The sequence below is a fragment of the Podarcis muralis genome, chromosome 13 (genome assembly GCF_964188315.1).
Source record: "Podarcis muralis chromosome 13, rPodMur119.hap1.1, whole genome shotgun sequence".
NCBI classification, from domain to species: domain Eukaryota; kingdom Metazoa; phylum Chordata; class Lepidosauria; order Squamata; family Lacertidae; genus Podarcis; species Podarcis muralis.
Window position 1 is genome coordinate 49,037,161 of NC_135667.1, and position 21,674 is coordinate 49,058,834.

General features: G+C 48.7%; 1 protein-coding gene across 2 annotated transcripts; it reads left to right on the forward strand.

The window, feature by feature from the left end:
- The first annotated feature begins 639 nt into the window (after nucleotides 1-639).
- On the forward strand, nucleotides 640-15,843 carry LOC114582459 (sulfotransferase 1B1-like). 2 transcript variants are annotated; one of them, XM_028703498.2, is made up of 8 exons: nucleotides 640-813; nucleotides 2,528-2,739; nucleotides 4,791-4,916; nucleotides 9,788-9,885; nucleotides 10,040-10,166; nucleotides 12,550-12,644; nucleotides 12,940-13,120; nucleotides 15,437-15,843. In XM_028703498.2, exons 2-8 carry the CDS (start codon nucleotides 2,592-2,594, stop codon nucleotides 15,547-15,549), a joined length of 888 nt encoding a protein of 295 aa, XP_028559331.2. In that variant the 5' UTR covers nucleotides 640-813; nucleotides 2,528-2,591; the 3' UTR covers nucleotides 15,550-15,843. The 2 variants fall into 2 exon arrangements, with proteins under 2 accessions (XP_028559331.2, XP_028559330.2); XM_028703497.2 differs by having other exon boundaries at nucleotides 675-813; nucleotides 2,538-2,739.
- The last annotated feature ends 5,831 nt before the right edge of the window (nucleotides 15,844-21,674 follow it).

A 21,674-nucleotide genomic window follows, 5' to 3' on the forward strand; every position in this document is an offset into this window, starting at 1 on the left:
AAAGAAGGCTGATCGCCGAAGAATTGATTCTTTTGAATTATGGTGCTGGAGGAGACTCTTGAGAGTCCCATGGACTGCAAGAAGATCAAACACATCCATTCTTAAGGAAATCAGCCCTGAGTGCTCACTGGAAGGACAGATCGTGAAGCTGAGGCTCCAGTACTTTGGCCACCTCATGAGAAGAGAAGACTCTCTGGAGAAGACACTGATGCTGGGAAAGATGGAGGGCACAAGGAGAAGGGGCCACAGAGGACGAGATGGTTGGATAGTGTTTTCGAGGTTACCAGCATGAGTTTGACCAAACTGCAGGAGGTAGTGGAGGACAGAGGTGCCTGGCGTGCTCTGGTCCATGGGGTCACGAAGAGTCGGACACGACTAAACGACTAAACAACAACAATTTGAAACGGAACTTGTTTCTTCTAATAGGAGTTCTGATTTTTCTATATGGTTTTGCAAGTATCCTTTAAACACCTTCCAGTCCAGTGGATTTCTTTTCCCTTCGAATGCGGCTTAACCTGACTGTTTTCAGACTTCTCCTCCAAACTTTTTTTTATTTCAAAGCTATTCAGCCGAGGACATTCTTTCTCCGCTGGCATCGAGCCCAGCTTCCATTCCCCAACCCCTCCCACACGACACACACTCTGTTTGGGCAACTGAGACCTTTGGTTTCCTTGGCCTTGTTCCCGAGGGTTTATTTTCTTTTGTTTGTGAAGAAAGCCTCCCTAAACCCTTCCCTGTGAAAAAATCACACCACCTCCTGGGCAACTCGCTGTCTTTCGCCACTACAGCAGTACCATCTGTCTATGAGGAAAGGTAAGCCTCCGTTTCCCCCCTTTTGTCCGTCTAAATAACGCCGCAGCTTTTCAGAAAACAACTGCTTGTTTTTCTCCTAAAGTCGATCAGGGCTCCAAGTTTGGGAACTTGTTGAAACAGGGTGGAGTGGGGCAGAGCAGGAAGAGCGAATGCTTCAATTTGGAATTGTTGTTAAAAGTTTGGGAGGAAAGTTTGCCTTTGAAAGCTGCAAAAGCAAAGAGGAACGAGGTGCCTGAACTTCAAATTTGAGGTGGGCATCTTTCGGCTACTCTTTAATGAGGAGTGACTTGAAATATTCAGGGGTGCAATTTTGGCTGACTGGTTGTTCAGATCCTCCCGGCAGGGCCATCCCCACCATGAGGCAAGGTGAGGCGACCGCCTCAGGCGGCAAGACCCACGGGGCAGCAGACCCAGCCTCCAAGGAATGCATCACCTGTTAGTGCCGCCAATCCATGCACGCCTTGGAGGCTGGTTCTGCTGCCTCCTTGGCACCCCACTCCAGATGTTGTTTCTACAGCAGCCTCTTGGCAAATAGGAGGTGCTGCTGGTCTCCCCCCACCCCAGAAACTGCTCTCTGGGGTCTCCTGGGGTCTGACATGATTCAAAGCGGGCCTTTGATTCCCACTTCAGCCACCTGCTGTGGTTGATTTGATTCCGCACCTTGTCCCTGGTATACATCTTCATTTGCCCATCATCCCTGCCAGGGAGGGACACTGTTTTGTGGCTTGCCTCAGGTGTCAAAATGTCTTGGGCCGGCCCTGCCGCCTGGCGTGGTTGTGAAGGCAGAAGCTTTGGCAATGATCTACTGCTGCTCAAAGATAACGTCAGTGTGTAGAGGTGGAGCTGCTCTTGAGTTGGTTCTGATGAGATGATATTTTTGTCCGTAAATCTTTGAAAAACTCACTTCCTCTTTTTGCCCGCTTCTCTCTCTCTCGAGCTGTCTCTCGCTCAAAGTTTATGCTCTCTGCCATGTGCAGAGACTGAGTTTTAGTTGAAACAGCCGTTGCTGTTCTGTGAAAATCTTATTATATCTGACTGCTTTATAATGCTGTATGTGTTGAGATTAATATATAGTTGAGATTAATATATATGAGTAGCAGTAAACATATGCATGCCTGGTCAGCTGCTCCCGTAATAAGTAAAGGTAAAGGGACCCCTGACCATTAGGCCCAGTCGTGGCCGACTCTGGGGTTGCAGCACTCATCTCACTTTATTGGCCAAGGGAGCCGGAGTACAGCTTCCGGGTCATGTGGCCAGTATGACTAAGCCGCTTCTGGTGAACCAGAGCAGCGCACGGAAATGCCGCTTGCCTTCCCGCTGGAGCGGTACCTGTTTATCTAGTTGCACTGGTGTGCTTTCGAACTGCTAGGTTGGAAGGAGCAGGGACTGAGCAATGAGAGCTCACCCCGTTGTGGGGATTCGAACCGCCAACCTTCTGATCGACAAGTCCTAGGCTCTGTGGTTTAACCCACAGCGCCACCTGCGTCCCTTTCGCTCCCGTACTATATCACCTTTAAAATGAAAATAGATGGCCAAAATAAACTCCAGAGGGGTGGGGGCAGAGCATGGCCACAGTGGCCTAAGTGGTGGCATTGGGTCTGTTTGCCACTGGCTCCATCATCTGTCCCTCTCTGGATGGTCATTTGGGGACTTTGACCCCTAAGATTCAGCCGTAGCTCCACTTCTCCCCCCTCCTGCATTTTATTCGGCAAAGTGTCTTGCAGGTGGTCCTCTCGTCTTCTCTTATTTTGACTGCACTGCCTGACGCCTTCCCAAAGATGGGCACCCCAGATTCTTATCTTCGGAAAGACTGGCAGATGGTCCGTGGCATCCCCATGGTCTGCGCGTTCTCCTTTGACTGGGACAGGGTCGACCGTTTCCAGAGCAGGCCGGATGATATCGTGATATCCACGTACCCCAAATCGGGTGAGCGTTGTGTGGGGGACAGGACCGCGTTGACAATCTGCTGCCTTTCGATGACTGCCCAAAATTTGTTGTCTGGTGTGGCCCATCTTGGCGTGTCTAACGGTGGTAGTCAGTTCCCAGAAGCCTGTTGGAACAAGGAAGTCCTCACCTGCCGCCGGAAGGACAGCAAGGAGGGAGCCAGGCTAGTTTCTTCAGGGAGGGAGTTCCAGAGTCTGGGAGCAGCCACCAAGAAGGCCTTGCCCTGTATCCCCCTTTCTTACACACTTACCCCACCTATTAACTTGCCCTGATTACTCTAATATTATCACACAGACATAATATTATTTATAAACACCAGAACATCACAAAGCCCAACTCCTAGGGGCCAAGGGGTTTTCAGCCCCTCGCCAATAAAATATTTGAGGGGGGCCAAGCTCTACCAAAGTTGATGGGCATTGCCATTCAAATGGTGTGCGGGCACTGCGTCATGTGACCGATTATGCAGGATGGGGCTCCACCCCAATATTTTATTAAACTTGGCACCCCTGCACCCATTCCCTGCCATTGTTGCCCTCTATGAGTTAGGAGGGCAGCTTCTGAAATGTGTAGGTCGTACAGAAGGCTCGCCTGTAAGGGGGCTGCCATCTTGTACAAGAATGCACAAGAAGACGTCAAGCTGCCATTTTGTCCCCACTGCCCTGCCATGTGTTTACACATTTAGGGAATGCCTCAGGAAGAGTGTGCCCTATAGAGCAGGCATAGGCAAACTCCGGCCCTCCAGATGTTTAGGACTACAATTCCCATCATCCCTGACCACTGGTCGTGTAAGCTAGGGATGATGGGAATTGTAGTCCCAAACATCTGGAGGGCCGGAGTTTGCCTATGCCTGCTATAGAGAGTCTGTGGCTCGAGTCATGTAGAGCAAGCCCTACAAGAAAACAGTGAGACTTGCACCCTAGTAAGCACATACGGGGTTGAGCTACATGGATGTAACCTATGCATGTCAATAGATTTTAATTATTAGGAGCTTTTCAAGGGTTCCACAAAACACACCCTACAACCCACTGGCTGCATAAAAGGTAAAGGGACCCCTGACCATTAGGTCTAGTCGTGACTGACTCTGGGGTTGCAGCACTCATCTCGCTCTATAGGCCGAGGGAGCCGGCGTACAGCTTCCAGGTCATGTGGCCAGCATGACTAAGCCGCTTCTGGCGAACCAGAGCAGTGCACGGAAACGCCGTTTACCTTCCCGCCGGAGTGGTACCTATTTATATACTTGCACTTTGACGTGCTTTCGAACTGCTAGGTTGGCAGGAGCAGGGACCGAGCAACGGGAGCTCACCCCGTCGCGGGGATTCGAACTGCCGACCTTCTGACTGGCAAGTCCTAGGCTCTGTGGTTTAACCCACAGCACCACCTGTGTCCCTTAGGACAGGCTTCCTCAACCTTGGGCCTCCTGATGTTTTTGGCCTACAACTCCCATGATCCCTAGCTAGCAGGACCAGTGGCCAGGAATGATGGGAACTGTAGTCTCAAAACATCTGGAGGCCCAAGGTTGAGGAAGCCTGCCTTAGGACACCCCTATTGATCTTAAGAGGGATGCGGATGGCGCTGTGGGTAAAAGCCTCAGCGCCTAGGGCTTGCCGATCGAAAGGTCGGCGGTTCGAATCCCCGCGGTGGGGTGCGCTCCCGTTGCTCGGTCCCAGCGCCTGCCAACCTAGCAGTCCAAAAGCACCCCCGGGTGCAAGTAGATAAATAGGGACCGCTTACTGGCGGGAAGGTAAATGGCGTTTCCGTGTGCAGCTCTGGCTCACCAGAGCAGCTTCGTCACACTGGCCACGTGACCCGGAAGTGTCTCCGGACAGCGCTGGCCCCCGGCCTCTTGAGTGAGATGGGCGCACAACCCTAGAGTCTGTCAAGACTGGCCCATACGGGCAGGAGTACCTTTACCTTTACCTTATTGATCTTAAGGCATTGGCTGGAGATGTTTCAGCAGGTGTTATCAGCCCATTTGGACTTCTGAGAAAATTCCCTGTCTTACTTTTCATTCCTGTATGTTTGTTTGTTTCCAGGCACCACGTGGATGAGTGAAATTGTGGACTTGATTAGGAACGATGGCGATCCCGACAAAAGCAAACGGGCAATTTTCAATAAAGTGCCCATGCTGGAATTTGCTGCCCCAGGAAAGATGCCAGCAGGTAAATCTGCGTGCGAGTTACCGAGTGAACTTGCATTTCAGAGATCCGAGGTGAACAGGTAAAAATTAAAGTGGGTGGCGGAATAAGCAGTTTCCTCTGGGTTTCTCCTTTCCTATCTTTTCTTGATCTCTGGCCAAGGATCAAAGCTCCTCTTCCGTGCCTTGAGGAAAGGGAGCATAAAAGAAACCCACATTTCTGGCAGGTGAGTGAGGCTATTTTATATGTTTAGGTCACACGTAATTTTCAGAGGGTGGTTTTCCCTCTTCATAACATCCGGCGCCCAAACTAGGAGAAAAAAGAGCAGTGTGGGAGTGGGAGCAGGTGCAGGGAAGAAATTAGGATGGTTAGGCCACCATTGCTATGCATTTAAAGCAGTATCACACCACTTTAAGCAGTCATTAAATAAAGGTAAAGGGACCCCTGACCATTAGGTCCAGTCGTGTCCGACTCTGGGGTTGCGGCGCTCATCTCGCTTTATTGGCCGAGGCAGCTGGCGTACAGCTTCCGGGTCATGTGGCCAGCATGACTAAGCCACTTCTGGCGAACCAGAGCAGCGCACGGAAACGCTGTTTAGCTTCCTGCTGGAGCGGTACCTATTTATCTACTTGAACTTTGACGTGCTTTCGAACTGCTAGGTTGGCAGGAGCAGGGACCGAGCAACGGGAGCTCACCCCGTCGCGGGGATTCGAACTGCCGACCTTTTGATCGGCAAGTCCTAGGCTCTGTGGTTTAACCCACAGTGCCACCCGCGTCCCTTTAAGCAGTCATGGTTTCCTCAAGCATTGTGGGAACTATAGTTTGTTAAGGGTGCTGACAGCTCTTAAGAGGCCCATTTCCTGCTCACAGAGCTACAATTCTCAGAGTGGTTTAACAGCCTACACCTCTTCTTTGGGAATTGTAGCACTGTGAAGGGGAATGGGGCCTCCTAACAACTCATCAGCACCCTTAACAAACTACATTTCCCATGATTCCTTGGGGGGAGCCATGACTGTTTAGTGATGTGATACTGGTTTAAATGCATAGTGCAAATGGAGCCTTGACTACCTCTGCCTGAAAATGAGTGAGATGACAGCTCACCTCACTTTAAACAACAGCCTAGCACTGTGATCATTAGCAGTGGAGATCAGGAGAGGCATGTGCTGGATTGGACCCAAGTCAAAGAAGTCTTATCCTGGCTCTTGGACCATCCTTAAGTGGGCCTTCAGGAAAAGCCTGTAGACCAGGCATAGGCAAACGTGGCTCTCCAGATGTTTTGGGCCTACAACTCCCATCATCCCTAGCTAACAGGACCAGTGGTCAGGGAGGATGGGAATTGTAGTCTCAAAACATCTGGAGGGCCGAGTTTGCCTATGCCTGCTGTAGACCAGGGGTCAGCAAACTTTTTCAGCAGGGGGCCGGTCTACTGTCCTTCAGACCTTGGGGGGGGGCAGACTATATTTTGAAGGGGGAAAATGGACAAATTCCTATGCCCTACAAATAACCCAGAGATGCATTTTAAATAAAAGCACATATTCTACTCATGTAATAACACCATGCAGGCCCCACAAATAACCCAGAGATTCATTTTAAATACAGTGCTACCTCTGGATGCAACCGGGATCAGTTCCGGAGCCCTGTTTGCATCCTGAGTAGAACGTAACACGCAACTGCGTGTCTGCGCATGCGTGGGTCACGTTTTGCCACTTCCGCACATGCGCATGACATAATTTTGAGCGTCTGCGCATGAGCGAGCGATGAAACCCGGAAGTAACGCACTCCATTACTTCCGGGTCGCTGCGGAGCACAACCCGAAAATGCTTAACCTGAAGGTACTTCAACCCAAGATATGATTGTAAAAGGACACATTCTGCTCATATAAAAACAGACTGATTCCCGGACCGTCCGTGGGCTGGATTTAAAAGGTGATTGGGCCGGATCCGGCCCTCAGGCCTTACTTTGCCTTCTCATGCTGTAGACAGTGAAAGAAGAGATGGGGGAGACATATATACCAGAACCAGAGGAAAACGACCTCTGGTATATCACACAGTGATGAGGGCAGGCATGCACAATGACAAATTGCTGAGTAGCATGCCAGCCAAAAATAAATGACTCAGCAGTCTTAAATGCATACACTGAACCACCCCAAAAGAACCTGCCAACCCAAATCTAAAGCAGCTCTCAAAATCATGCTGTCTGCCAGCATCTCTCTTGCTGAGGATGACTAGAAAAAGGAACCCTACCATAGTGAAAACTAAAAAAACCTAGTCTTCTAATATGGCTATTGGGAATATTTCCCGTAGCAGGGGAAGTGTTATAGTGTTATAAATTTGTGGGGTGCCTGGACCACCTCCTTCTAATTCTGGGGTGCCCGGCATTGAATTTAGCATGTTAAAGTATAAGGTAAAGGACCATTAGGTCCAGTCGTGACCGTCTCTGGGGTTGCGGTGCTCATCTCACTTTATTGGCCAAGAGAGCCGGAGTACAGCTTCCGGGTCATGTGGCCAGCATGACTAAGCCACTTCTGGTGAACCAGAGCAGCGCACGGAAACGCCGTTTACCTTCCCACCGGAGTGGTACCTATGTATCTACTTGCACTTTGAGGTGCTTTCGAACTGCTAGGTTGGCAGGAGCAGGGACCAAGCAATGGGAGCTCACCCCGTTGCGGGGATTTGAACCGCCGACCTTCTGATCGGCAAGTCCTAGGCTCTGTGGTTTAGCCTACAGCGCCACCCGCATCCCACAGCACCATCCGTGTCCCATGTTAAAGTATAAGCCATGTTAAAAAAAATAAACCAGGCAGGCTTCCTTGTGAAGTAATCGCCTTTAAGAGATGGACCATTAAGAGAGAGTGCAAAAGACAGGGTGATGGCCCCTCAAGGAACACGGGGGCGGGGGGGGGGGGCGGTGTCGCACCCTGGACTCTGGGTAGTTTGCAAAAGACTATGCAGATTTGGGAGAGGGAGTTTCAGAATTGCAGTAGGCCGGAGTAAGCAAGAGGGGAAATAGTTGTGTTTGGAGAAGCAGTTTGCAAGCTGGAGAAGAGTGTGTCACGGCGCAATGGGGGCTGACCGTTTGAATCCAACGTGGCAGCCATGGGAGAGACAGGATCCTCCCGGAGTCTAAAGCTGGAAGCCCCCTGCCCCATCCTAGGCTCAGGCTGTATATACAGTCATACCTCAGGTTGAAGTAGCTTCGGGATGAATATTTTCGGGTTGCGCTCCACAGTGCCTTACTTCTGGGTTTCGCCACTCACGCATGCGCAGATGCTCAAAATGACGTCACGTGCATGCGCAGAAGCGGCGAATCGCAACCTGCATACGTGCAGACGTGGGGATGCGGGTTGCGTTCACTTCAGGGTGCGAACGGGGCTCCGAAACGGATCCCGTTCACAGCCAGAGGTACCATCTATAAATAAACCATATATACCGTATTTTTCGCTCTATAACACGCACCTGACCATAACACGCACATCGTTTTTAGAGGAGGAAAACAAGGGGGAAAACATTCTGAATGAAACAGTGGATGTATCATTTTTGTGCTTCATGCTGTGGCCACAGACATGTGATCTGATGGTGAATTTGGGGTGACCCAATGCAAAGATCCTGAGGATCCATGTGGATCCATGCTTTTTAACCACGTTTTTGCACCATTGCAGCCCCAGGCAACAGTGGGTGCGTGATTTTTGGGGGGCAGGCTGTAGCCATGGACATGCTATGTGATCTGATGGTGAATTTGGGGTGACCCAATGCAAAGATCCTGAGGATCCATGTGGATCTATGCTTTGTAACCACATTTTAAGTGGGGAGGGAAGGAAAAACAAAGAAGGGAAAAGGAGCATGAGAGGGGTGTGCAGAGAAGCAGCTGGCTAAGAATGCAGGAGAGGGATTTAACGGGAGGGAGGAAAGAAAGGCAAAAGTTTCCCCCCACCCAAGCACCCAAACCAGCCGGCACCGGAGCACAGAGAGGAATTAGAAAGAATTTCCCCTCTGCTTTCCCCTCTGCTTGCCTGGAGGGGAGGGGCTTTCCCTGCTCTTTGTTCCGTTTGAGCAAACACAGCAACGAAACAGAGGAGGGTGGGCAGTAAGACCCTGAGGCAGAATGCAGGAAAGCAGCCACTTCCTCTTTTCAGGTTTCCCTTCTCCGTGACTCGCGATTTGATTTTTGCCTGATTTTTTGGCTCCAGGGACCACACATTCGCACAATAACACGTACAGACATTTCCCCTTCCTTTTTAGGAGAAAAAAATCTGTGTGTTATAGAGGGAAAAATACGGTAATAAAGACACCACGGTCTCCGCTGTGCCTCATTCCAAGGAAACTGAACCCTGGGTAAATGCCTGGAACCTCCGCAGAGATTGGGGTGTGTGTTGCTGTAACAATACGCTCCCTTGTTTCTCAGATCATTGAACAGGGGTGGGGAATCTGTGCACCTCCAGATGAGATATTGCTGAACCACATCATGCCAGGCCATTGTCCATGCTTTGTCGGGCTGATAAGAGTCATAGTTCAGCAACTGGATAGCTCCGCAGGTTATAGGGTGGTGCTGATAATGTCAAGGTTGCCCCTGTATGGGGCAGCAGAATATTCCAGATAATCGCAAGGGGTTGGACCAGATGACCCACTGCACAATTCTGTGATTCTGTAAAATCAGGGAGCATGGGGTGAAGGTTTCCCCCAACTACCATACTGAAAGCTTTTTCTAGTGATCCACGCATTGCCTGAGTTGCTTTAGCCTACTGGTGCAATGAAGTTTCCTTGGCCCGCAGGTCACAGATCTCACCACAGTTCCCTCTTCTGCCCACAGCTAGGTAATGATGGCCGACAGGAACAATCAACTGTCCTTCATGCCCCAGGTCAACTGTTCAAACCTAGTAACACTCTTTTGCTCACCAGGCACAGAACAATTAACTCAGATGCCATCTCCTCGCCTGGTGAAGACCCACCTCCCAATTGACCTCCTTCCCAAGTCCTTCTGGGAAAATGGCTGCAAGGTAATCCTACTGGGCACCAATCCGACAAGGCAGCTAGTTTCAGAGTTTTGCAAAAAAAATATTAAAAAATCCACCAGTCTAGATGTACCTGGGGTGAAAAACTACCAGTACAATTTGGATTGTGTGTTTTCCCCCCTGCTTTCCTTCTATGAAGATGATCTACGTGGCTCGCAACGCAAAGGATGTCGCTGTCTCCTTTTACCACTTTGACTTGATGAACAAGCTGCACCCAGACCCAGGTCCCTGGGACAACTACCTGGAGAAATTCATGGCTGGAAGAGGCAAGTCTGCCCATCCATTCACCACTGTATGTAGCTAAACTTTTCACTTTCCCAGGAAACATAAAGTATTGTTATGGGTTTGGGGGTGGAGGGTCAGTTCAGACTGTGATCCTGCATTTAGTGAGCTTTATAATCTAGTACAGTGGTACCTCAGGTTACATACGCTTCAGGTTACATACGCTTCAGGTTACAGACTCCGCTAACCCAGAAATAGTGCTTCAGGTTAAGAACTTTGCTTCAGGATGAGAACAGAAATCGTGCTCCGGCGGTGCAGCAGCAGCAGCAGGAGGCCCCATTAGCTAAAGTGGTGCTTCAGGTTAAGAACAGTTTCAGGTTAAGTATGGACCTCTGGAACGAATTAAGTACTTAACCTGAGGTACCACTGTACAGGCATGCCCAAAGTCCGTTTTGGGGGCCTAATCCAGCCCCTTGGCCAGTCAGTTTTATCCGGCCCCTGTGGCAGTCAAATCCTAAAAAAAGCTCAACAAAAGCCCTCACGCAGCATGTTTACTTCATCAAATCCGGCCCTTTTTGAAAAATGTTTGGGCACCCCTGATCTACTAGAACAGGGGTAGGCAACCTAAGGCCCATGGGCCACAAGCGGCCCGTGGGGGTCATTTAACCGGCCCACGAGCTGCCCCCAAACTGAGCAGCCCGCTCAGCGAGTCCCCGCATGCTGTGCTCAACCGGTGCAGTGCAGTGTTGGGTCTCACTTCCGCGGCACCGAAAATTGCATATGTGCGGAAGCAGACACTGGAAATTGCGGGTGCGCATGCTTACCTGTGCATGTGATCTGGCTCATGGAGGGATCTACAGTGGAGTGAGCCGGCCCAGGCGAGGTAAACCTTGCTGACCCCTTTACTAGAAGATGCTGCTCAAACCAGTTCCTTGGTTAATAGCTAGCCAGTTAAGTGCTCTCATCAGCATCTCAAAGAATGACCTAAGTGGTGGTACACTCCAGGCATTTAAGCTATAAAGCCAGGAGAAAACTCTGTGTGTGCCAAAGCAGAAGAATATGTGCTTTATATTATACTTATCATCATCATCACCATCCAGGTGTTAAGACTACAGGAATTAGATCCAGCACCTGTGGATTACAGATCTATGTTGATCCATCATCTTCATGCAGAAATGCACAGGGAACGTCAGTGGAATTAGGTTCTGATCTCACAACCATTTTAGCCTTGGTTTTCTTTAAGATTTAAGTAACGCTGCCATAGATGGAACTGGCCACACACATGATGGTGGACTGAAATTAACCAGTGATACTTAACCCTTGGAGTGGGGGCACAGGCCCCTTGGAGAATCTGATATAAACTACAGACCCCATCTCTTCAGAAAAAAATGCAATTATAAATACATACAGTGGTACCTCGCAAGACGAATGCCTCGCAAGACAAAAAACTCGCTAGACGAAAGGGTTTTTTGTTTTTTGAGCTGCTTCGCAAGACGATTTTCCCTATGGGCTTGCTTCGCAAGACGGAAACGTCTTGCAAGTTTGTTTCCTTTTTCTTAACACCGTTAATACAGTTGCGACTTGACTTCGAGGAGCAACTCATAGAACGCGGTGTGGTAGCCTTTTTTGAGGTTTTTAAAGACTTTGGTCATTTTTGAAGCTTTTCCAAAACTTTCCCGACACCGTGCTTCGCAAGACGAAAAAAATTGCAAGACGACAAAACTCGCGGAACGAATTAATTTCATCTTGCGAGGCACCACTTTACACACAAAGTTTTGCATGCACTTAATTTTATTGCACTGGCAAACATTTTTTCTTTTGTGTCCGGTGCACAGACCCCCCTGAAGCTCACAGGGTCCGTGGGCCACATGTTAAGAACCCCTGGCCTAACTCACCCCTGGCCAATCTATTCTCATGCTGTTGTGCCAATAGCTGATCTGGAGTAATATCAGAGCCCGCACAGGCCTGAGTACGCCAGTGGAAACAGAAGCAAGCAGTGTGCAAGTTTTATGAAACGAATGACTGAATGAATAAGGCAGCAGTGGCTAGTCAAAAACTACTGCTACCACAAGCTGAGATCACTGTGAGAATAAAAACAACACTTGGCATTTGTGTAACTCCTTTTGAGTGTTCAAAATGCCTTGTGTGTGTTTTTCTCAGTGATCTTTACGACAACCATGAGAAGTGAGCCAGAATCATTCCCTCTATTTTGCAGATGGGGAGTTGAGGCTGAGAAAAGTGTGGCTTGTTTAAAGCCCCCTAGCAAATATGTAACTGAGACAGGATTAGACCTGGGGACTTCTCAGTTTACAATTTAGCCAATAGGCCCTTGTTTTCTATTACAAGATTCAACTTGTTAGGGTTTTTTTTTAATATATAAAAACCATCTATTATTTCTCCACTTCTCTGCTCTTTCTCAAAATTTAGTGGCTTTTGGATCCTGGTATGACCATGTGAAAAGCTGGTGGGATAAGAGGAACGACCATCCCATCCTATACCTGTTCTATGAAGACATGAAAGAGGTAGGAGCTAAGAGGATACATCCCTGAGGTTATTTTATGTGACATATTGGAAGAAGCAAATCTTGCAGGGGATTATATGCGGTATAATTTTTGTTTTTAAAAATGTGCAAAATCTTAAGAATTGCCTTCCTGACTTGGGCCAAGGGTCCAACAAAAAGATAATGGGTGTCCTTCATTTTATCCTGTGTGGGGTTTTATATATTCAGCAAAGCTTGCTGAATTGGAAGCACAATTGCTTCATCGAATACCCAAGAACCATCAAAATGCTGATCTATTTCAACACCGTTTCCCACAGGATCCAAAGCGCGAGATAAAGAAAGTGGTACATTTCTTGGGAAAGAACCTGGAAGATTCGGTTGTGGATAAGATTGCCTACAACACATCCTTTGAACTGATGAAGGACAATCCTGCCACAAACTATAGGATGGCTCCAGCTGCCGTGATGGACCACAGCATCTCCCCATTTATGCGCAAAGGTAAAAGGCTTGCATCGTCCTCTCTGACCACCATTCCTTAATGATTTAGGATCATGAACAGATCAATAACAGACTAAGGTTTTTTTTGATTATTATTATTGATTAATTAACCACCCCAATTCAACTGAACAATAAATCTGAATAGTACCAAAACCTCAATATTGGTACTAGAAGGAAAAGCCATAAATACAGAAAAAGAGTTCTGCTGGATTAGGCCATTGGCCCAGCATCCTGTTCTTGCAGTGGCCAGCCAGGTGACTGCAAGAAACCTGAACGCAGGACCTGAGGACAACAGCACTCCCCGCTTCTGAGATTTCCAGCAACTGGTATTCAGAAGCATTCCTGCCTCTAATGGTGGGGGTTTGTTGTTGTTGTTTAGTCGTTTAGTCGTGTCCGACTCTTTGTGACCCCATGGAGCAGAGCACGCCACAGTTTGGTCAGACTCATGTTTGTAGCTTCGAGAACACTGTCCAACCATCTCGTCCTCCGTCGTCCCCTTCTCCTTGTGCCCTCCATCTTTCCCAACATCAGGGTCTTTTCCAGGGAGTCTTCTCTTCTCATGAGGTGGCCAAAGGCTTGGAGCCTCAGCTTCAGGATCTGTCCTTCCAGTGAGCACTCAGGGCTGATTTCCTTCAGAATGGATAGGTTTGATCTTTTTGCAGTCCATGGGACTCTCAAGAGTCTCCTCCAGCACCAAACTGTGGGGGTAGGGCATAGCTAATATCCAATGGTATTGGATTGGCTAATATCCAATGGTAGCCCTCTGCTCTATAGTTAGAAGAGACCACGTGGATCATCTAGTCCATGGGTAGGCAAACTAAGGCCCGAATAATACTGAAACTAAGGCCCGAATAATACTGAATAATACACCATGCTGAATAATACACCAGAGTTAGTAGGTCATACAGCGGGTGGCGTTGTGGTCTAAACCACTGAGCCTCTTGGGCTTGCCAGTTGGAACGTCAGCAGTTTGAATCCCTGCAATGGTGTGAGCTCCCGTTGCTCTGTCCCAGCTTCTGCCAACCTAGCAGTTTGAAGGCATGCCAGTGCAAGTAGATAAATAAGTACCGCTGTGGTGGGGAGAAGGTCCGTATAGTTAAAGCCATGGTTTTCCCAGTAGTGATGTATGGAAGTGAGAGCTGGACCATAAAGAAGGCTGATCGCCGAAGAATTGATGCTTTTGAATTATGGTGCTGGAGGAGACTCTTGAGAGTCCCATGGACTGCAAGAAGATCAAACCTCTCCATTCTTAAGGAAATCAGCCCTGAGTGCTCACTGGAAGGACAGATCCTGAAGCTGAGGCTCCAGTACTTTGGCCACCTCATGAGACGAGAAGACTCCCTGGAAAAGACCCTGATGTTGGGAAAGATGGAGGGCACAAGGAGAAGGGGACGACAGAGGACGAGATGGTTGGACAGTGTTCTCGAAGCTACCAGCATGAGTTTGACCAAACTGCGGGAGGCAGTGGAAGACAGAAGGGCCTGGCGTGCTCTGGTCCATGGGGTCACGAAGAGTCGGACACGACTAAATGACTAAACAACAACAACAAAGAATGTGTCCTTTTATTTAAAATGCATCTCTGGGTTATTTGTGGGGCATAGAAATTCGTTCATTCCCCCCCTCCAAAAACAATATTGTCTGGCCCCCCACAAGGTCTGAGCGACAATGGTCCGGCCCCCTGCTGAAAAATTTTGCTGACCCCTGATTCTAGTCTAGGTAAAGGTAAAGATACCCCTGCCCGTTCGGGCCAGTCTTGCCAGACTCTAGGGTTGTGCGCTCATCTCACTCTATAGGCCGGGAGCCAGCGCTGTCCGCAGACACTTCCGGGTCACGTGGCCAGCGTGACAAGCTGCATCTGGCGAGCCAGCGCAGCACACGGAATGCCGTTTACCTTCCCGCTGGTAAGCGGTCCCTATTTATCTACTTGCACCCGGGGTGCTTTCAAACTGCTAGGTTGGCAGGCGCTGGGACCGAACGACGGGAGCGCACCCCGCCGCGGGGATTCGAACCACCAACCATGCGATCGGCAAGTCCTAGGCACTGAGGTTTTACCCACAGCGCCACCCGCGTCCCTAGGATTCTAGTCTAACCCCCTGCAATTCAGGCATTCAGGCTTGAACCCACAGCCCTAAGATTAAGAATCTCATGTTGTACCTATTGAGCTATCCTAGCTAAAGTAAACAGGTGGCCCATTACCTCCCAGCCTGACAAACTGGCTTTTACCAAATAAAACGTATCTTTGCTGATTAAAACAACAGATGATTAATCTACCACCCAGAGCTCTCAACATCTGATTCGTAGTCTTCTTTCTTCTAGGGATCGCTGGAGACTGGAAAAATCACTTTACAGTAGCTCAGAATGAGGTATTTGATGAAGATTATAAGAGGAAAATGGGGGACACAACGCTGCGATTCCGAACGGAGATCTGAAGCCCCGTGTTCTGTGCTTCCGTACCAAAACCACCTGTCATTTGGTAGACAATTAAAGAGAAGAAGCAAGTTGCTGACATGGATGGTTGTGGGATACATGTTTGAAAAAATGTGTATGTTGTTTCTGGGAAAGTATTCAGTGCTGACGGACCAGATCTCAGGATTTGCACAAGCAATCTCTCTCTCTCTCTCTCTCTCTCTCTCTCTCTCTCTCTCTCTCTCTCTCACACACACACACACACACACACGGAGATAGACTCTGATCATGTACCAATAAACCTCTCCTATACCTCATTTCTTGTTTTCTTCCACAATTCTGCTTCTAATAGCAGCTTAGGTAAAGGTAAAGGGACCCCTGACCATTAGGTCCAGTCGTGGCTGACTCTGGGGTTGCGGCGCTCATCTTGCTTTATTGGCCAAGGGAGCCGGCGTACAGTTTCTGGGTGATGTGGCCAGCATGACTAAGCCGCTTCTGGAGAACCAGAGCAGCGCACGGAAACGCCGTTTCCCTTCCCGCCGGAACGGTACCTATTTATCTACTTGCACTTTGACGTGCTTTTGAACTGCTAGGCTGGGAGGAGCAGGGACCAAGCAACGGGCGCTCACCCCGTCGCTGGGATTTGAACCGCCGACCTTCTGATCAGCAAGCCCTAGGCTCAGTGATTTAACCCACAGCGCCACCCGCGTCCCAATAGCAGCTTGGGACAACAATATTGAATGGACAATTGGCAAGAAGGTAAATGGTGAAGTGGGCCCTTCCTCTCTCCCTGCTTTCAGTGAAATGCCGCTTTTCATTTTTAAAATAGGGAAAGAATCATAGAATCGCAGAGTTGGAAGGGACCCTGATGATCATCTAGTCCAACCCCCTGAAAGGCAGGAATATGCCGTTGTCCCATACGGGGATCAAACCTCCTACCTTGGAATTATCAGCACCACGCTCTAACCAAGTGAGCTATGCCAGTAACTTCCAAATGCCACCCCATCATGTATTATTCACAAAATGTGATTTATTAAAAGGTTAAGGATAAAACAGACGTATCTGGCAGCTTTTAGTCATATTTGAGTATATTGTGCTGATCTGGGTGAATATATTTTGTGTGCGTTTGAATTTCCTTGCTGCAGAATCTAGTATGTTTCCCTTCACAGAGTACAGGCATTTCTCAGTTATGAGTTAATTCTCTGCGGATTTCTACTAATTTATGCTGTAGTATAGTATTGTATTGATGCTTTTGAATTCTGGTGCTGGAGGAGACTCTTGAGAGTCCCATGGACTGCAAGAAGATCAAACCTCTCCATTCTGAAGGAAATCAGCCCTGAGTGCTCACTGGAAGGACAGATCCTGAAGCTGAGGCTCCAATACTTTGGCCACCTCATGAGAAGAGAAGACTCCCTGGAAAAGACCCTGATGTTGGGAAAGATTGAGGGCACAAGGAGAAGGGGATGACAGAGGACGAGATGGTTGGACAGTGTTCTTGAAGCTACCAGCATGAGTTTGACCGAACTGCGGGAGGCAGTGGAAGACAGGAGTGCCTGGTGTGCTCTGGTCCATGGGGTCACGAAGAGTCAGACACGACTAAATGACTAAACAACAACAACAACATAGTATTGTAAATCATCAATATTCAATTGGATGGACGGATGGATGGGCAAACCAACCAACCAACCAACCAACCAACCAACCAACAAATAAAGAAATAAATAAATGAGGTGGGCACCCAGGGGGACAAACACTTTGACAATCCCACCTGCTATTGCACCCCATGTGTTTGACTAGACACAATTTTGGGCCTAGGCACGATCGCCAGAACCGAACCCCTGCATAAATTCCTCAACTTGTACGGTTTTAATAGGTTTATATAGCAAACCCACATTTACTGTAGAAAATCTATTAAAACCATACAAATAATTGTCTCACCGGTTTGCCCGTTTATATATTTATTCCAGTCACACCCCACCTTTCTCTCCAAAGGAGCTGAAGGTGGTGTACTTGGTTCTCCTCCTCTTCCTCTCCATCTTATGCCCAAGACGACCCTGTGAGATAGGTTAGGCCGAGTGGCAGCCACTGACCCACAAGGCCACCCAAGAGAGCCTTGGCAGAGTGGGAATTTGAACCCTGGTTTCCCCCAGGTCCTAGTTTGACGCTATAATAATAATAATAATAATAATAATAATAATAATAATAATAATAATAATAATTTATTATTTATACCCCGCCCATCTGACTGGGTCTCCCCAGCCACTCTGGGCGGCTTCCAACCAAATATCAAAAACAATAGTGGTACGTCAGGTTAAGTACTTAATTCGTTCCGGAGGTCTGTTCTTAACCTGAAACTATTCTTAACCTGCCGCATCACTGGAACACAATTTCTGTTCTCATCCTGAAGCAAAGTTCCTAACCCGAGGTACTATTTCTGGGTTAGCAGAGTCTGTAACCTGAAGCGTATGTAACCTGATGCGTATGTAACCTGAGGTACCACTGTACAGCGTCAGACATTAAAAACTTCCTTAAACAGGGCCGCCTTCAGCTGTCTTTTAAAAGTAAAATAGTTGTTTTTTCCTTTGACATCTGGTGGGAGTGAGTTCCACAGGGCAGGCGCCACCACCGAGAAGGCCCTCTGCCTGATTCCCTGTAACTTCACTTCTCGCAGCGAGGGAACCTCCAGAAGTCCCTCGGCGCTGGATCTCAGTGTCCGGGCTGGATGATGGGGGTGGAGACGCTCCTTCAGATATACAGGACCAAGGACGTTTAGGGCTTTAAAGGTCAGCGCCAACACTTTGAATTGTGCTCGGAAACGTACAAGAATATAAGGAAAGCTTTGCTGGATGAGGCCAATGGCCTCATCTAGCCCAGCATCCTGTTCTCCCAGTGGCCAACCACCAGATGCCCCGAGGGGACAACCCACCAACAGGATCTGAGGGCAGGTAGCCATCCATAGCTCTCTCCTGGCCATGAATTTGCTTAGTCCTCTCTGAGGTGTTTGTGTGTCCATGTGCCAAAGCAACCGAAAGCGCAATCGTAGGTTTGCGCACTCGGAAGTTAAATCCCATTAAAGTGAAATCTCACTGGAGGTTTTTAAGCAGGTCACCTGTCAGGGACGCTTGAGGGCAGATTCATTCCTGCACGACTCGCGGGTCCCTTCCAACTCTGCAAGTCTAGGGTTCTAAAATTCAGGCACAGTGAGGTATATTTATTTGTTTGATTCAACTTTTATGCTGCCTTTTATCCGAAGATGCCAGGATCTAGTCCTTCCCAGGTAAGGGAGGTGGGTGGGGGAGGACTGCAGCCAGACACACGAACTTGAATCCAAGCCCGGGCTTGGCAGTTGAAATCCTTGCCAAACCGAATTTTGAACTGGATCTGGCTTCGATTTCCGTCTCTCCCCCACCAAATTTTGCACCGCAATTGCTGGACGCGAGCGCTGCAAAAGCGCACGTTCTTCGACGGAGCTGGATCCGCCACGGGAAGCAGCGCTTAGTTGCGAGGAGGAGGAGGAGGACGGGGCGCAACAGAGGAATCCTGCCCGCGTGACGTCAAAAAGCCTCTGGGTGACGTCACGCCCGCCGTCGCTCAGAGCCCGTCTCCTGGCGGGATGCTGGGCGCGCTCAGTGTCGGGCCCAAGGGGGAGCCGGCAGCAAGCAACGCCCGGCTGCTGCCGAGTTAACAACTGCATGCGGGGCTACACTGGGTGTGCAAAACATGGGGAAGAAAAGAGGTGAGCGTCTTTCAATGGGGGGGGGGGGAGATGTTAGGGTTAAAGCTGTCCGGGATTATTGCCCTGTGAAGGATACCCGTTTAAAGATAAAGGGACCCCTGACCATTAGGTCCAGTAGCTCATCTCGCTTTATTGGCCGAGGGAGCCGGCATACAGCTTCTGGGTCAAGTGGCCAGCATGCCTAAGCCGCTTCTGGCGAACCAGAGCAGTGCACAGAAACGCCGTTTACCTTCCCGCCGGAGCGGTACCTATTTATCTACTTGCACTTTGACGTGCTTTCGAACTGCTAGGTTGGCAGGAGCTGGGACTGAACAACGGGAGCTCACCCTGTTGCGGGGATTCGAACCGCCAACCTTCTGATTGGCAAGTCCTAGGCTCTGTGGTTTAACCCATGTCTTTCAATGGGGCGAGGGAGATGTTATAGATGTATCCTGTGAAGGATACCGGTGTAGAGCCTCCATATTCAGAGGAAGTCTACCTCTGCAGAAACCATGCAGAAACCATGCGAAATCCTGAGTACAGTGGTACCTCGGGTTACAGACGCTTCAGGTTACAGACTCCGCTAACCCAGAAATAGTACCTCGGATTGAGGACTTTGCTTCAGGATGAGAACAGAAAATGTGCTCCGGCGGCGCGGAGGCAGCGGGAGGCCCCATTAGTTAAAGTGGTGCTTCAGGTTAAGAACAGTTTCAGGTTAAGAACGGATCTCCGGAACAAATTAAGTTCTTAACCCGAGGTACCACTGTATCTCTTTCTGAACTTTGGGTGGCCACTGGTTAGGTAAAGGTAAAGGGACCCCCGACCATTAGGTCCAGTCGTGGAGGACTCTGGGGTTGCGGCGCTCATCTCGCTTTATTGGCCGAGGGAGCCAGCGTACAGCTTTCGGGTCATGTGGCCAGCATGACTAAGCCGCTTCTGGCGAACCAGAGCAGTGCACGGAAACGCCGCCAGAGTGGTACCTATTTATCTACTTGCACTTTGATGTGCTTTCGAACTGCTAGTTTGGCAGGAGTAGGGACCGAGCAACGGGAGCTCACCCTGTCGCAGGGATTCGAACCGCCGACCTTCTGATCGGCAAGCCCTAGGCTCTGTGGTTTAGACCACAGCGCCACGCCACAGTTTGTTGGACTACAAGTCCCATCATCCGTAGCCGGCTGAAGTAGGTTTTAAGAAGGCCAAGTGAGACCTGCAATAAAGTGTTGCTGCCTTGAGTGCCTCTACTCCTCTTCTGCTCTCTCTTGTTCTCTCCAATTCTCTGGTCCCCCCCCCCACCCTTCCAACAGTCAAATCAGCATCCCATGATCCCCAAGCACACATAGCTCTTTTTGGGGTTTTGGGGGGACCCCCCAAAGGGATTTTTTTTTCTACTTCTGCAAATATTGAGGTTCAACCCAGCCTGTTGCTGCTTGTTATTGTGTATGGTTGATGCTGTTTTACCTTCTACAGTGGTACCTCGGTTTAAGAACAGCCCTGTTTATGAACAATTTGGTTTACAAACTCCACAAAACTGGAAATAGTGTCCCAGTTCGGGAACTTTGCCTCGGTCTAAGAACGGAATCTGAACAGTGGAAAGGCACCGGTGGTAGAAGGCCTCATTAGGGAAAGTGCACCTCGGTTTAAGAACGGTTTTGGTTTAAGAACGGACTTCCGGAATGGATTAAGTTCGTAAACTGAGGTACCACTGTATATGGATTGGCACTCGGAGACCTGATTACTATAAAGGGAGTTTAGTGTGCTCCTGGATATGAAGACTCTAATAGGCATGACTGAGGCTTGCTTAATCCAGACCCTCACTACAGGGAAATTCAGGTTGTGAAACAAACTTGTTTCCCACCTCTTCTCCACTCCCCCAGAAAAGAACCACCCAGACTTTCCACAACAAGGAAAGTAAAGGATGATGATTGCTTGACATTATATTCTTCAACTGAAAAGAAATCTGATAAACGCCCAATAATAATGACTGTCACATAATCTCCTTGGAAATGTCTATAAGAATGATTGAATGCTTAGTAAACACGTCATCTCGAAATCACCTGTAAGAAGAATTTCCTGGAAAATAAAAGCTGAGCTTACAGTTTGTTGGTACCCTGAATTATTTCCCCTTGGGCTACAATTAAGTAAAATCTGTTGTATTCTAGTAGGTAAAAAATATTGATTTTTAGAGCTCTATAACATTTCCCAAGAAGATTTGTTCTACGTTACACTTGAGGGTTGCTTATAGACCCACAAGGAAGCTGTGCTAGTCATTTGAGGTTGTTATTTCTTCCCAAACATAGGAAAGCATTCACACTAATTCATTTTAATGTTCTCTTTTTCTGTTAAAACAGATCTGATGACATTCTCTATCACTATTGTCTATATCCACGTGTTGGTGAAGAGTTAGTTTTATGTTTCTTTTTTATGTTTCTGATC

Excerpts from the sequence above, each read along its gene's own strand:
- LOC114582459 (XM_028703498.2), top strand. The coding sequence starts at position 2,592 with ATGGGCACCCCAGATTCTTATCTTCGGAAAGACTGGCAGATGGTCCGT. Across the intron at positions 4,917-9,787 it reads CCCAGGAAAGATGCCAGCAG|GCACAGAACAATTAACTCAG; the intron begins GTAAATCTGCGT and ends TTTGCTCACCAG. Across the intron at positions 10,167-12,549 it reads GAAATTCATGGCTGGAAGAG|TGGCTTTTGGATCCTGGTAT; the intron begins GCAAGTCTGCCC and ends CTCAAAATTTAG.